This window comes from Arachis hypogaea, chromosome 9 (genome assembly GCF_003086295.3).
Source record: "Arachis hypogaea cultivar Tifrunner chromosome 9, arahy.Tifrunner.gnm2.J5K5, whole genome shotgun sequence".
Taxonomy (NCBI): Eukaryota; Viridiplantae; Streptophyta; class Magnoliopsida; order Fabales; family Fabaceae; genus Arachis; species Arachis hypogaea.
This window is the reverse complement of record NC_092044.1, coordinates 114,619,366-114,635,454: the sequence shown is the minus strand read 5'-3', so window position 1 is coordinate 114,635,454 and position 16,089 is coordinate 114,619,366. Positions and strand designations below refer to the sequence as shown.

General features: G+C 33.4%; 3 protein-coding genes across 6 annotated transcripts; 2 read left to right on the top strand and 1 right to left on the bottom strand.

Annotated features, from left to right (window-relative positions):
* The first annotated feature begins 1,105 nt into the window (after window positions 1-1,105).
* LOC112712195 (uncharacterized) lies at window positions 1,106-3,595 on the top strand. 4 transcript variants are annotated; one of them, XM_025765013.3, is made up of 7 exons: window positions 1,141-1,380; window positions 1,465-1,592; window positions 1,684-1,844; window positions 2,236-2,441; window positions 2,531-2,771; window positions 3,012-3,148; window positions 3,239-3,595. In XM_025765013.3, the coding sequence occupies exons 3-7, from the start codon at window positions 1,721-1,723 to the stop codon at window positions 3,464-3,466; spliced, it is 936 nt and encodes a 311-aa protein (XP_025620798.1). In that variant the 5' UTR covers window positions 1,141-1,380; window positions 1,465-1,592; window positions 1,684-1,720; the 3' UTR covers window positions 3,467-3,595. The 4 variants fall into 4 exon arrangements, with proteins under 4 accessions (XP_025620797.1, XP_025620798.1, XP_072060022.1 ...); XM_025765014.3 differs by having other exon boundaries at window positions 1,178-1,380; window positions 1,465-1,569; XM_025765012.3 differs by lacking the exon at window positions 1,465-1,592 and having other exon boundaries at window positions 1,106-1,380.
* Window positions 3,596-10,823: 7,228 nt separating this feature from the next.
* LOC140175240 (uncharacterized) lies at window positions 10,824-11,831 on the top strand. Its single transcript, XM_072202197.1, has one exon. The coding sequence runs from the start codon at window positions 10,824-10,826 to the stop codon at window positions 11,829-11,831; it is 1,008 nt and encodes a 335-aa protein (XP_072058298.1).
* A 943-nt stretch (window positions 11,832-12,774) lies between these two features.
* Window positions 12,775-16,088, bottom strand: LOC112712194 (glycerate dehydrogenase). The gene is made up of 13 exons (XM_025765011.3): window positions 15,530-16,088; window positions 15,323-15,406; window positions 15,057-15,197; window positions 14,740-14,861; window positions 14,553-14,634; window positions 14,302-14,374; window positions 14,134-14,225; window positions 13,963-14,037; window positions 13,760-13,867; window positions 13,600-13,677; window positions 13,471-13,515; window positions 13,164-13,278; window positions 12,775-13,061 (listed from the first exon to the last, which is right to left on the bottom strand). The coding sequence occupies exons 1-13, from the start codon at window positions 15,650-15,652 to the stop codon at window positions 13,039-13,041; spliced, it is 1,161 nt and encodes a 386-aa protein (XP_025620796.1). The 5' UTR covers window positions 15,653-16,088; the 3' UTR covers window positions 12,775-13,038.
* Window position 16,089: the final 1 nt, after the last annotated feature.

Sequence of the window (16,089 nt, the reverse complement as noted above, 5' to 3'; positions counted from 1 at the left end):
ATAGGTTTTCAACTAGTGTGGATGGATGTAAGATGTGATAGTAAAGATTGTTGATGTTTGGTGTTTAATCTTTCAGTCTTGGTAGTGAAAAATTACTTGATATTTTACATTATATATAAAAAAATTAAACTAAATTTTAAGATAAACTTTACACAAAAAAGAAAAAAAAAAGTTTATATTGTAAAATAAAGCAAAATGATTTGTTTTACAATATAAACTTTGTTCTAAGCTCATCCGGATGAGTTTATTTTAAAAGATATTTTACAAGAACGAACTTTATTTTCTATTTCATCACAAATAGAATCTTATGACTTGTTTCATTAAAGAATGATAAATTCTGAAACACATTTAGACGAGTTTACTTTAAAAGATATTTTTTAAATTATTTTTTTATCGAATGAAATTTAATCTACTCTCTTAGAGATGACGGTATAGGTTAAATAATAAAAATTTCAATTTATAACGCTATTATTTAATCTGTTAAGTCAGCACAAAACTAAAGAACAATATTTTATATTAAAAAAAACTTATTTAACACTAAAAGAAATTTTTTTTTTCATGAAACATGGTGTCACGTTTGTTTGGATGAGTTTTTAAATTTTTTTTTTAAATTTATTTTTTAAAAAATATTTTATATAAAAATAAAAGTAATTTTATATTTGGATATCTCATGCAAAAAAAATTTTTATTTATCAATTATGTTTGGGTATAACAATATAAAAATATTTTTTATTTATTTATTACATAAAAGAGATTTTAAAAAAAAATTTTAAAAAAAGATGTAAATTATAATTTTTCAAAAAAATATTTTTTTATTTATCTAGTACTTTTACTTTTACTATTAAAAATTTATCAAATACATTAAAAAAAATCTTTTTTATTAAAATAATAACGCCCAAATAAACTAAGGATTATCGAATTAATCACTAGATCAATTTAAATAAATTAAAAACAAAATTATACATATAATAGATTCTAATATAATTATACTGCAGCGATTATAGTAATTATGTAAATATTATTAAAATTAAGTTATTAAATATCATAAAAGTCATCTTAGCATAGTTTTATATATATATATATATATATATATATATATATATATATATATAAAAGTCACTTTTTTTTTTCAATTTTATCAATAATTTATAAAATATTACATTACCGTAGCATAATCATATTTTCATACTTCATTACCACAAACCCTAAAAAGTAAGAAAGAAAAAAAAGGGGGGAAATCATCAAATTAGATACCGTTTGGCGTTAGCTGTGAGATTGGAGCTTCAATTTGGTGAATACTAAATACTGAAATCCAAATTTGATTCCAATTCGCTTCGTGCTTGTTGCGAAGCCCTACTGTCAGATCGCTACTGCCACCAGGTTCGTCTCTTTCACCTCTTCCTCTTCTCCAGTTACGTTTTTTCCATCGATTCGCTTAGCTTCTCTAAATCTTTTATTGCGCAGGAAAATCGATTTCCCCAACTTTTTCAGCAATTTCTTTAATCCTCTTGATTTTCGATTTACGTCAGCTGCAATAATTCTGTTCTCAATTCCATCTAAGTTCTGAAGGCGCGATTTGTTTAGGGTTTAGGGTTTGGTGCTATTTCTTGTGGAATGATAATTTCTTTTTTACATGCCGAAAACTTCAATAAGATATTTGTTTGTTTGTTTTAATTGATGCAGGAACAGGTTTTTAGGGATTAAGAATATTCTGCAGAAGATGTCTGAGGAACGAGCAGTTCATCCCGATTGTCGGAATGCTAGCAATCCTTATCATGAATGTAGTGATTACTGCTTTAGAATCATAGCCGAAGCAAAAATCAGGATGCAACAAAAGGAAGCTGGTTTGTTTCTCTTCAATCAGTGTCTATTCTGTTTATTTCATTTGACGATTTGCTTCAATGAATCATGCTCTTTAACTTTCTCAAGCAATTGAATCTTACTTTCTTGTTATTGTTTAGTGCTAGCTTTGTTTGTGTTCTTGAATAATAACCACTGTTAATCATTAAGGTCACTGTTAATCTCTCCCGGAAAAATTGTGTTTGATCATATGCCACCAGTAAAAGGAAGGAAGCTTAAGTAGATAGGACTATCATGCTGAACAATGTTTCATTTCAATTTTAAACTTATAAGTCAAAGAGCAAAGAATATTAAACTTTTTTTCTACTTTTTCAAATGAATAGATTGGTGTAGTTTGTCTGTCTGTGTTCACCGTTTGTTTCCTTTGTCTATCAGAAGTTGCACAAGCTAGCGGTGGAAGTCGTGGTAAGCAAGCTGTCCAGGAAGAGTTATATCCGGATGAGGAAACACATTATGAAAGGCCCGCTCTTGAAAATTCTGATAGTGAACCTGACATGCCTGCTCCAGAGGAAACAACGGATGGGGGCTTTGCAAATCTCTCTGGGAGACAGAAAAAGTGGATGGAGTTGAGAGCCAAGATGGTAATGTGATCAGAAATTTTTTTGTTTTAAGACCTAGTTTCTTTTCAAACCTTTCAAGAAGTCTCCGGCTTGTTTTATTTCCCTTGCAGCAAGAAGCTAAAAAGCGAAATCAGATCGAAATAGCTGCTGAAAAAAAGAGGATGGAAGCTCCAACCGAATCTAGGGGTGTTTCGAAACAGAAGTGGCTTGAGGATAGGAAGAAAAAGATTGGAAAACTCCTTGATGCAAATGGATTGGATATGACAAAGGCATATATGCTTGACACCCAAGAGAGTGCAGAAGGGAAATACAAGAAATGGGAGAAAGATCCTGCTCCTTTTGGTTGGGATGGTATGCTGAATACTTATCCAAGATTTTCTACTCTTTTTTATTATATTTATTTTCGGCTATTGTCAAGTCAGTGTTATAAAAAAGTCGCTAAAAAGAAATGGAATTTTCAAAAACTGGTACACTGCTGTAGTGTAGCTTATTTCCTTTATGTTTGTGTGTGTATTGTACTTCTCTCTTTCCTTTGTTCTTTCTTTTTTTTTTCTTTCTATCAATTGAAGCTAACATGCTGTTTTTGTTCAGTTTTTAACCAGAAGACGCTATACAATGCATACAAAAAGCGGACCAAGAAAATTGATGTGGATTTAGAAGAGTACAATAGAATGAAAGAAGCTGATCCGGAGTTCTACCGCGAAGCCTCAAGTCTCCAGTATGGAAAGGTATACTACGAAAAAAATACTAGCATATTTTTGCTTTCAAGATCTTGTCTGTGTTGTGTATCTCCTGACAAGTCTCTCCTTACATTGTAGGCACCAAAAATCTCAGAGGACAAGATCGACAAGATGGTACAGGAGCTAAAGGATAGGGAAGAGAAGCGCAAGTCATTTAGTAGGAGAAGACGGTTTCATGAAGAGAAAGATATTGACTCGATCAATGATCGTAATGAGCACTTCAACAAGAAGATTGAACGAGCCTTTGGTAAATACACACTGGAGATTAAAAATAATCTTGAACGAGGAACCGCATTGCCTGACTAAGGTACCTGCCTATGTTGTCATGTGCGTTTTCTGGAACTGATCCTTGATCTTGTAATATTGTGGACTAGTGTTTTGCGATTCACATATGGAACAATGTGAAGTCAAATATAGCTTTCCAAATTATGGTTTTGGCCTTTGTCTTCCTCTTTCTTACTCAATTGTAAGATCGTTCTGGATCCTAAAATGTCTTGCGTATATGTATATCTTGGTGCCTTCCTCTAATCCTTTCCCCTAAGAGCAACTCCAATGCTAAGAAATAGAGTTCCTCTTCTGACATATGGGGACTCAATTACCATTGGAGTGAAAAGGAAAAGAGGGCTCTTCACGGGGATCAAAGTTGAGAGTCCCTCTAAGCAGGGACTTGCAACAACCAATAAAATCATGCCATGTGGTAAGTTAATAAAAAAAATAAAAAATATATTAAATACTTATATATCTATTTAATTAATTATTTATATTAATTATTTAATAATTAGTTATATTAAATTATAATTAATATAAATAATTATGTTAAATCAATATCAAATATTATTTATATTGTTATACTAAATCATAATTAATTAAATTTAGTTTACATAAAAAATAAATTTAATTTTTATATATTATAAAATAATTTTTAGTTGAATTATTTATTTTTATTTATAAAATTTAAAATACTAATCAAATTTAAGTTATTTATTTTAATATTTTATAATATTGAATTATTTTGAATTTATAAATTTAAATAATATTATTAAAAAATAATAATTATTATATTAATTTTAATTACTTAATTAATTAATTAGGTGGGACCACAATAGCGATTAAAGTTAATTCCTTCTAATGGAGAAGAGAGAGATTCATCGAGTTCCTATTGGCTATGACGCAAAATCTGATGTGGAGTCACTTTTTATGACAAGTGGGCCATAAATAGGGACTGAGATGAGTTTTCTACTGGAGATGGTCTAATGAACAATTATTGGTTTTGCTGTAGTGGGAGGCCGGGTGCAAATGTTTAATCTAATAATCATTCCCAACCACATTCATGAAATCATTCACAAATTTCAAACCGTTGTTACGGCTTAAAACCTTGTTAGTCCCGAAGCAAGCCACATCTTTTCCAAAAAAACGAAGGAAGCAAAAGCATTTTCTCCATAAGCCAATTGAAACACAAGAAACTAATAAAATGCATGAATCTCACATGGGCCATCAATTATCAAGGCAACAAAAGGTTCCCCTGATGCTTTTTAACTGCTCGACAAGAAAATGAAAAGTTTAAACTTGTACGAACACCCACAAATATAGGGAAATTGAAACTTGTCCAAACTCCTCATTAATATAAAAGTAATAATAATAATTTATTCAAACCATTATTGAAATATGAACAATTGGATCCTTAAAGATTGTTTGTCACTTTTTCACCCATGATGCATGGAGCCACCCATCTTAGTATTCTCCTAAAGCATCGTCAAGATAAAATTCCTTGCGAATTCGGTCTTGTGTCCATCCCATTGTTGTTTTTGCTATATTGTCCAATAACTCCAATGCAAAATCAAAGAAACTTTCAATGTTGAGATCATTGAAAAATATTGAAACTAACCACGCAAAAACAGGATTTTTTTAAATAAATAAAATAATTATTTTCTGGAAAACAAATTTTGAACTTTAATTTTCCAAATGCGATTTTTTTTTTTTTACATTTAGGGCAAGTTCGTCGCACCTCCAGCGAATTCTACAATTTATATAGAGTTCGCTGCGCTTCCGGCGAACTTTAGGTTAAGTTTGACAAAATATAAGCATCCTTGTTGGAGGACGGAGCTCAAAACCACAATTTCATTCTCCACTTTTGTTCTCATTCTTGACATTTTTTTCTCTACAATGTCAATGAATCTATTGTTATCCATTCATTATGATGGTGAAATAGTGTATGATGAAGAATGTTCTATCGTTTTTAGGTATGGGCAACCGATAATTACGTATATGACACAGGAAGTCAACAGTCTAACAACGTTGAAGAATCTGATATTGCATTCGGATAGCAACAGACGAAAAGAGTGAAAAAAATTACTACAGATATCGGAACGAAGTAGATGACAATTTATTTTATAAAAGGTATGTCACAGTTGGCTTGACTCTGTTGTTAGTATGTTTATTAGACCACGGTTTTGAGAAATATTTCTATTGTTTGGAATTAGGTATCGGTAACATGATGACGAGGATGTACGTCTTATAAGATCGTGGCACAACTGATGGACAAATGTTCATCTGTTGGAATTATTCGTGTTCCTCGTTGAGTTGGGTGGACGAGGATCATCTGCAGATATTGTCGATGATAGTCCGTTATGTGGAGTGTTAGGCAAAATATTAGGGCGATGGTCAATCTAAATATGCCACGTGAAGGTAGTTAAGAGGGGTCTAACGTTGAAGTTGGTAATACTGACATGATGGAAGATAATGTTAAAAGTCATGAGGATTCTGCTATCAGAGATCTAATGATGGATCAGTATAAAGTTAGCCCCGATGACGAAGACGATGCTGATGATGAACCAACAGAAATTCCTGATGATGGTGACGAGGAAGAAGAAATGAACTACTATGGTGACGCACAAATTGCTTTGACACAGCCTGCCATTTCTCGACCATATGACCGGCCGGATCACTTCTCCAGGTTGAATCTTGATGATATGACTTCGGATTGGTCGTTTACCCAAGGAGGCTCCGAAGAAAATCCAAGCAATGAGTTCGAAGTTGGACAACAATTTCAGAACAAGGAAGAAGTCATATTGGCAGTTAAGAGGTACAACATTAAGAGAGATGCAGAATATAAAATAGTAGAGAGTGACCAGTTGAGATATAATGTACAGTGTATCCAATTTGGGTCCGGTTGTTCTTGGAGCATACTCATATCATATCGCCGAAAACAAGAAAAATGGGAGGTTAGGAGATACACTGGTCCTCATACTTGCATGTAAACATCAATGGGGCAAGACCATCGTAGGTTGGATTTAAAGGTGATTGCTCAACACATTTTCACAATGGTCAAAGTAATCAGTATCAAGGTTCTACAAGGAGGTGTGGAGAATCACTTTGGTTACAAGTCGTCCTATAGAAAGGTTTGGCTTGCAAAACAGAGAGTCATTGCTAGAATATATGGCGATTGAGAGGAGTCATACAACGAGCTTCCTCGTTGGTTATTCGCTATGCAGATGTACTTGTCCATCGATCTTGAGTCTCAGTTGGTAGGCCATGTCCTGCAGGGTGATAGTCATCTCCCCGCATGGTAGATGAAACGTGTGGGACTCAGGTCTCCACCTCTCTATCAACGCCAACGCCAATGGACAATCGTGCTCGAACTCCACCATATAGGCCACATGCTCAAACCCGGCTTGCTTGAGATATGACCTAATTTGCTCAGGTGGGCGTCTCATCAAATTTCGTCTAGTGTACAAGATCCGAGGTGCCTACCAAACAGAAAAATATTTAAAAAAAGGAGGGTCAATACATAAAATAACAAATTCGCTGTTTATTACAATATAATAAACAAAAGTGATAAAATTGTATCACTCGATCAAGTTTGTCAGCAATGTGCTCAGCTTGATCCAATCTGTAAAGCGTATCCTCGTAACTCAATAACTGCTGCTTCATCTAACCACACTATAGTAAAATAAAATAACATATATTGAACTCAGTTCCTTTCACATCAACTAAATTTTTAAAAGACATATTTAAACCAACTAATTGTCTACCTTACATCTTAATCAGATTATAAACTTACTAATTAAAATGTAAGCTAACTAACATGAGACCGTCAACTAACTCTATAAATATACTAATCAATAAATAACTGAAAACTAAATTTTACTAATCATGTTTCCTTCTAATATAATCTAACTAATTATTTCACTAATTATCATCTAATTCCCAACTTAAACTAATTATTCTGACTAAACTAATTAACAATTAACTAATAACTTATACTAATTGACGTGTTATAAACAGTAAACAACAACTGCACTTGAAAATAATAACATAAAAGATCTAACTAACATGTTATATACTTTAAGTAACATGTAAATAGTAACCAGTAACTCTAAATAATATGTAAACACTGAATAGTAATTCTAATTAACAGATAAATAGTAATTCTGTAACTCTAACTAATAACACTAAACAGTAACTCTAACTAACATAAAAGTAATAACTCTAACTAACATAATATATATTGACTTGAAACTCGCGATGTAGTGGATAACGAACTTCATAGGCGTCGAAAGACAGAAAACCTCGCACAGAAGAATTTGAATATCATAAGCAAAGGAAGAACAAAGTGGATTTGGAGAAGAAATTTGGAAGGAATACGACAAATGAAAATGGCCCCACGGTTATATAGTGTGTCAAACTCAACCTAAAGTTCACCGGGAGTGTGACGAACTTTATAAAAAATTATAGAGTTTGCCGAGAGTGCGACAAATTTACCCGAAATGCATAAAAAAAATATTTAAAAAATTAAAATAAAAAATTGTTTTCCAATTTTTTTTAATTTTATTTTAGACAAAAATCCCGCAAAAACATATCTTTTTTAAGATGTAAAAACATGCATGAAAGTTATGGCATTCATACTAAGAGGGCACAGGATTCGGTGGTCCAGGAACCTTTGGACCACTTAGTGGTCCAAGTAGAAAACATGTTTTTAGAGTTTTTTTATCAATTGCTACGTAGTCCTTGAACTAATTTTAATTACAAATCAATCCCATATATTTTATTTAATTATAAAAATAATTTTTTATTTTATAAATTATTATTTTATCAATTATCTATTATATTTATTAACAATCAAATACAAAAATAACAACCAATTATATCCTCCATTCATCCTAATAATTCCAATTGATTAAATAATTAACTTTGATCTCGTTACGTTCGTCCATGGCTTCTAAATCGTGTTTCCTTGAAATTCAATCGATTGGTTTTTCAAAACAATCGATTGAATGATAACTCAATCGATTGGTTTACACTATATCACAAAACAATCGATTGAAAGTTGTAAGGTAGAATGATAAAAAGCTTATACCAATCGATTGTTTATACTTTCTAATCGAATGAATGTCTCAAAACAATCAATTGTTGTTGTTACTCAATCGATTGAATTCACGAAAACAACATGGATTTGTCAAATACAATCGATTGGAAAGTGATAACATCGAAGTTTTAGCCAAATTCAATCGATTGGTAATGTAATCCAATCGATTGGAAGGTGATGAAGTTGAATGTTTTGCCAATTTCAATCGATTGGTAATGGTACCAATGGATTGAAATGAAACTGTACACTGAAAATTTATAAATTCACCTTTGCTTCGCATGCTGCAACTAATGCATGTTACATACAAGAAACTAAAAAGCACATAAAATAAAAACAGACAATTAATTACATGATTGTTCTATTTTAAATTTAATCTGTTTGTCCTTTGGTTTTGCGCCACTGAAAGAAAACAATCCATGTTTAAATCAAGCAGGACCAAGATTCTCAACATCCATAATGCCTAATGAAATAAATTATAATACATGGATCACAATAAAATAGCAATAGTCCAAATAAAGTAGTATCAAATGAGTAGTAGCAGAATAAAAGAAAGAACCAAAATCAACATTAACAAAAATATAAATTTGATAATAAAAATAAAAAATTATAAAAAATATTTTATGGTTAATCTTATGTACTCCTTATGTACTTTTGTTATAATTAATTATCATCAATATTAAACTAATAAAAAAATAATCTAAATAACAAGCTCATCCTTTCTCTTCTTTCAGTATTTTGTTTTGGACATCTTCCTTAAGAATGAATTGAATAATCAAGAGTTTCAAACCATATAATAAAACAAAATTGACATAATAAAACAAAAATTGAACTTGCAAGTAACCAACAACGTAATCAAAGAAGGAATCAAAGCAAGGCTGATGAATTCCTCCTCATACAAGTTCATACCATATAGATATTCCTGCTACTACCCATTTGATACTACTTTATTTGGATTATTGCTATTTTATTGTGATCATGCATTATAATTTATTTCATTAGGTATTATGAATGTTGAGCATCTTGGTCCTGCGTTTGATTTAAACATGGATTATTTTCTTGATTGTATTTTAGTGGCGCAAAATCAGAGGACAAACATATTAAATTTAAAATAGAACAATCATGTAATTAATTGTCTGTTTTTATTTTATGTGCTTTTTAGTTTCTTGTATGTAACATGCATTAGTTGAAGCATGCGAAGCAAAGGTGAATTTATAAATTTTCAGTGTACAGTTTCATTTCAATCGATTGGGTACCATTACCAATCGATTGAAATTGGCAAAACATTCAACTTCATCACCTTCCAATCGATTGTATTACATTACCAATCGATTGAATTTGGCTAAAACTTCAATGTCATCACTTTCCAATCGATTGTATTTGGCAAATCCATGTTGTTTTCGTGAATTCAATCGATTGAGTAACAACAACAATCGATTGTTTTGAGGTATTCATTCGATTGGAAAGTATAAACAATCGATTGGTATAAGCTTTTTACCATTCTACCTTACAACTTTCAATCGATTGTTTTGTGATATAGTGTAAACCAATCGATTGAGTTATCATTCAATCGATTGTTTTGAAAAACCAATCGATTGAATTTCAAGGAAACACGATTTGGAAGCCATGGACGAACGTAACGAGATCAAAGTTAATTATTTAATCAATTAGAATTATTAGGATGAATGGAGGATATAATTGGTTGTTATTTTTGTATTTGATTGTTAATAAATATAATAGATAATTGATAAAATAATAATTTATAAAATAAAAACTATTTTTATAATTAAATAAAATATATGGGGTTGATTTGTAATTAAAATTAGTTCAAAGACTACGTAACAATTGATAAAAAAACTCTAAAAACATGTTTTCTACTTGGACCACTAAGTGGTCCAAAGGTTCCTGGACCACCGAATCCTGTGCCTACTAAGAGCTTCAGGCATTCAGCATGCATCTCCAAATACTGAATGATCATAGATATAATTTTGCTCGAGATTTTCTATTAAACTAGTTAGTGAAATGCAGTTAGGATAGGTGCAAAGTAGTTAGAGCTAAGCTCAACTCTCTCTCTCTTCTTTTTCTTTCTGCAATTCGGGTCACAAGTTCAACGAAGTTCAACATGCTGCGGTGAGCGTTCATGTGACTCGTTTACGATCTTCTTCTTCTTCTTCTCTTCTCTCCTCTCGTACTCATTCCAATCATTTTGATGAGAGCGTGGCTGATTCATTCCAAGATTCATCTCAGTGAAGTACCAGCTCCGATCAACGAGATCTCGAGGGAAGAAGGTTACTGATTTCGATGGATCACGATAAAGAAACTCCGATTGTGGCGAATTCAAGCTTCTCAGCTTCCGATCTTCAAAACCTAGCTCGTGTTCTTGCGCAGATCTCTATCCTCCAATCTCAAATCCCTCGCTCGCCGGTAAGCTCTATTACTGATCCTTCGAGCCCTTATTTCTTGCATCCTGAAGAGAATCCAGGCATATCCATCATCAATGTTGTGTTAACTACTCGAAACTATGATTCTTGGTCAAGAGCTATGACACTTGCATTAAAATGCAAGAACAAATTTTGCTTTGTTGATGGTAGCCTTCCGAAACCACAAGAATCTGATCCCAATTTCATGGCTTGGGAAAAATGTAACGCTCTTGTAGTATCATGGTTTATCTCATCGATCAGTGAGGAAATTTTACAGAGTGTGATATGGCATGATAATGCTGCTGATATTTGGCGCGATCTTAAGCATAGATATTATGAGGGTGATGTGTTTAGAGTGGCTGATCTTGAAGAACAAATGTTCTCTATCAAACAAGGAGAGTTGAGTATCACCTCCTATTTCGCGAGACTGAAATCGATATGGCAAGAACTTGACAGTCTTAGGCCAATTCCAGATTGCAATTGTGGTGAATCTTGCTCATGTGGACTTGGCATTGTTAGAAATTACAAGAAGGATAGTTACCTGGTGCGCTTCCTGAGAGGATTAAATGATCAATATTCTGTTACAAGATCTCAAATCATGTTAATGGAACCATTACCAACACTGAATGATGCCTTTGCACTTCTCACTCAACAAGAGCAACAATTTGGAAACCTTGATATCCTAGAAGCCAATGCTGTTTTAGCTGCTCAAACTAGTGGTAATGCCACCATTGGTTCTCAAAGTTTTACTGTTCGTGGAAGAGGAAGCCGTGGCAGAGGTGGCAGGACTGGCAGACCACCTACTCGGATCTGCTCTTTTTGTCACAAGAGTGGGCACCTTGTTGACACATGTTATAGAAAACATGGGCTGCCGCCTCATCTCAAATAACTAAGAATCTGGGTTGTGAATGCTCGTTCGCTGACAAGGGTTGTGAGATACAGGATTTGAATACATGGAAGACGATTGGCACAGCTAAGGAGCAAGGAGGTTCGTATACACTCATCATTCACAGCTTCCACACACCACTAATGACAAGTTTAATCACTAGACAACACTTAGCTAGAACATCAAATGCATCACACATAAGCGGCAATAGCAGTAGCACTAACACTAGTTAGTGATAGCCTATGGCACATTAGACTAGGTCACATTCCATTAGATAAACTCAGATTAGTCCATACCAGCTATCCATTCATTGAATGTAAAAAATTAACAAAGCCTTGTGATGTTTTCCATTTTTCCAAACAGAAGAAACTACCATTTCATGTAAGTTCTACAATTTCTAATGAAATTTTTGATTTGGTGCATTTTGACATATGGGGTCCAATCTCTATTCCATCCACAAGTGGTTTTCATTAGCCATTTTCATGAATCATTAGCTCGAAACTTGAAGATACTTTCAGTGATGCATCCTTCACTTTGAATATCACACCATCGGATGTCTTCGGAACAATCTTTTTTCAATGGCAACGAAGGCGTTTTTTTTTTTTCTCAAATCAAATGATAAAAGGGAGAAGAAATTTGTAGCCAATTATTAGTGATTTATAGTTTGTATGATGCCTTATGTAGCAAATGTATTTGCACGGATGTCATTTGCATATAATATTTGGAGAACGCTATATTGATATACACTTTTTTTTGGAAAGGATAATCTCACTCATCTTTGATAATGTCACATTTTTTCCCCTTACAAGGTGACATTAATTTTTTATCCCCTTATTTAATGTTAGATTTGCAGTGCGGAGGTCATCATTGATGTGTACAAGTTAATTTTCAATCTTGTATGGTCAGTTTTATCTGTGTCTCGATTTTTCATGGTCAGATTTGGTACTTTACTCAATCCTCATGTATGTAAGTTCATTTATGCTTATTTAGCATTTCAAATGCATTACAAGTACTTGATGCTAAGTTGCTAATATGAACATGATAGTATGTAATTATTCATACATTGCCATCAGCACTCTACATATCAAATCTTCTCAGGTATTTCACCCTTCCATGCCACAAGAGCCTAACTCAACACACAAAAATTGATCTTTTTTTCTGCAATTGAAGGCCCCCCATAGGAGAAAAAAACACGAGCATGTAGACATGCCTATAGCTTTGAAACTGGCAAACCTGCATTTCAGAAAGAAAAATACGAAGTCCATTATTTAAGAGAGATTAGAACAATAATTATTGGCCCTTAAGTATGTAAGATAATACTATCATATGTGTTACCAAGAGCTTTTGCATTAACAATGCTTGGGCATGCAGCTGGTGGTGGAGTATTCTCATTCAGAAACGGTTCCACTCTATTGGCATCAAACCAAATTGGGTACCCTTTGATCTTACCCTGCAAATTTATAATCAATGAGTATCACATCGAAAATGTTATGGCAAACCAAGTTAAATGTGGTGCATGATGCACTAAGATAATCTAATAATACAGATCTAAAAAACAGGTTATATCAATAATTTCTGTTAGATCATAGCATCATTAGTGATCATTGAAATAAATTCAAGATGATAGTGTGACATGAGATACCAGAACATTTAGAGCAGCTAGTGTGGCCATTCCCTCACGAGTCCACTGCAAAATTCAGATCAACAATTTCATTGCTAAAGTACATAATCAAACCAAAACCATAAAAATGTACCTTTTAGCATAATGTACCTTAGAAGCAGAAGCAATGTGAGGTACCACAATAGCATTCTTCATCTCTGAGAGCCCAGGTTTCATGTAAGGCTCATCCTAAGAAAAGATTAGAATTAACTAATTAAAATGGTAATTTAACAAGAATGTGATTATTTATAATTAGGTAAGGTTCACTCACCTCAAACACGTCGAGTCCTACGCGAAACATTGGATTCTCCCTCAAATGGTCAACAAGTGCAGCTTCATCAATAACAGGCCCTCTACTGCAGTTTATTAGTATTGCTTCCTGAAATAAGGATATCATATCATCACTCACTAACAAGAATTAGCATCTCTTAATGCCACAAATAATCAAGATTTTACTACAAAGTTAACTTGTACCTTCTTCATCTTGGAGAGTCTCTCCTTGTTAACCAGATGATAAGTGGTTTTATCCAAGACAGGATGAAGACTAATCTACAAAAGCATCCATAAGAAAAAGAAAATACCATATTATTTGGACCAATCAAATTGAAGCATGTTCTAGTTTAGCTAGTGTATTTAAGTTCTTACTATATCTGCCTGCTGAAGGACCTCATCCATGGATGATGCCCTTTTCCAAGTCACCGGTTTCTCGCCATTCGCTTTCAAGAATTCACCATAAGCTACAATAATAGGATGCAAACAGAACCATCAGTTGATAATATGTATACTGGGGAGGGTGAGTGGATAGGAGCATGCCTGTAACAAACTTTTCGAGTCGAGTTGACTGGTAGAGATCGAAGTAAATCAGGTTCATCTTGAATCCTTCAACCTGATACAGTGCCAAAACATGAGTAACCATAATATGCATATATTATCATCAGGCATCACCATCAACATAATTAGAGTTTTGGTTGTGAAACCTAACACACTGTGCTGATCATAATCATTACAAGTATTGAAGACTGAAGAACACTCAATGAGATTTACTGAAAAATTTTAGACATTACCATCATTCTTGCATAAGCCGATCCAATACGGCCAGCTCCAATAACACCAACTGTTTGTCCTTTCAGCAGATTTCCAACAAAACTGCATCAGAAACAAAGCTAAGCTAAGCATCTATTTTCAACCATCAAATGGAGTATTTTGCACATTATTATCAGCATTAAGAAAGCAATTATTGTCATATCATACAGATGAGGGAGCCATCCATCATATAATCCTGCCCTCATGAACTCATCAGCCTCAACTATCCTTCTAGCAGCTGCTAAAGTCAATGAAGCTGCCAGCTCTGCCGTTGTCTCAGTCAGAACTCCCTACCAATTAAGCAATCAAGGCTTATGTTACATTCCAATAATGTCTATATCCTCCGAAATTAGACAATATTACACATGACACCCTTTTGTGATTTAACAAATCAAGGGTGTTGTGTATAATATTGTCTAAATGGCAAGTTTTCGATAAGAAAAGTACATGAATATGAAGCAGAAAGAGGAAAAGGTGGAGCTTACAGGAGTGTTTCCAACAGCAACACCATACTTGGTAGCAACGTTGACATCAACGTTGTTATAACCAACTGCCATGTTACTGAAAGCTTTGCCTCCAGCTCTGCTCAAAGCTTTGAACAACTCTTCTCCCCAGTCTTCAGTCAACTGAATGAAAACATATATATAATATGAAAACACCATCACCATACCCAAACAAAAGAATATGAAACAATAATCACAAAACAAAAGCTTAGCTTGTAATCAATCTCCTTGTAAGTTATGATAATCACCTGACCAATAACTCCATCACACTTATCACCAATTAGTTGAATAATGTCTTCAACTGAGAGAATTGTTTTCTTCTGTGTACATATCTATGAGAGAACCAACAATAAAGAAATTAAGACTCTCTTTGATTTACATAAGAATAAAACACATGCTAAGATGAGAAAGAAGCTAAGCGAAGCAAAGCAAAGAAAGTTGATGATGATTATTACTTCAACACGACAATCTTGCTGGATAAGGAGATTGATCCAACGAGTTCCGGGCATTGGTTTTGTGCTAACAACTCTGTATTTCCCATTTGGGTTCCATACCTCAATTGAAACTGGCTTTGCCATTGAAACAGTTGAGCTTCAAAGTTGAAAAATGGAAACACACTACACTGAAATTTGAGTTAGCTTCTTTACTATAATGTTGCACTTTGATAATCTGGTATGAAAGGCTGCACAGTACTAATGTGTTCCTGACCAATAAGATTGGTCCACGTGGTTGGCTCATTTAGCTGATAAGAGTGATGAGTGGACATAGGATTTGGTACCCTTTTAGATAACATGAGTTGGTGTAAGGAAGAGGTGAGTTGAAGCTATGTGAGTGTTCTTGAGCCTCACAATGCCAAATAGCAAAGGATAACATTCATAATCATCCCATTTTTTCAATAAGACAAAATTATCCTTTTAGCTTGTGGCTTATGCTCAAACAGTTGGCCATGTCTTAAGCACTCTTTTGTAATATCCCATCATTCAAATTATTGTTAGGAGAATGTGATATATTTGGT

Excerpts from the sequence above, each read along its gene's own strand:
- LOC140175240 (XM_072202197.1), top strand. The coding sequence starts at position 10,824 with ATGGATCACGATAAAGAAACTCCGATTGTGGCGAATTCAAGCTTCTCA.
- LOC112712194 (XM_025765011.3), bottom strand. The coding sequence starts at position 15,652 with ATGGCAAAGCCAGTTTCAATTGAGGTATGGAACCCAAATGGGAAATAC. Across the intron at positions 15,198-15,322 it reads GTGATGGAGTTATTGGTCAG|TTGACTGAAGACTGGGGAGA; the intron begins GTGATTATCATA and ends GTTTTCATTCAG. Across the intron at positions 14,635-14,739 it reads GATGGATGGCTCCCTCATCT|TTTTGTTGGAAATCTGCTGA; the intron begins GTATGATATGAC and ends TTTCTGATGCAG.
- LOC112712195 (XM_025765012.3), top strand. The coding sequence starts at position 1,721 with ATGTCTGAGGAACGAGCAGTTCATCCCGATTGTCGGAATGCTAGCAAT. Across the intron at positions 2,442-2,530 it reads TGGAGTTGAGAGCCAAGATG|CAAGAAGCTAAAAAGCGAAA; the intron begins GTAATGTGATCA and ends TTTCCCTTGCAG. Across the intron at positions 3,149-3,238 it reads CAAGTCTCCAGTATGGAAAG|GCACCAAAAATCTCAGAGGA; the intron begins GTATACTACGAA and ends CTTACATTGTAG.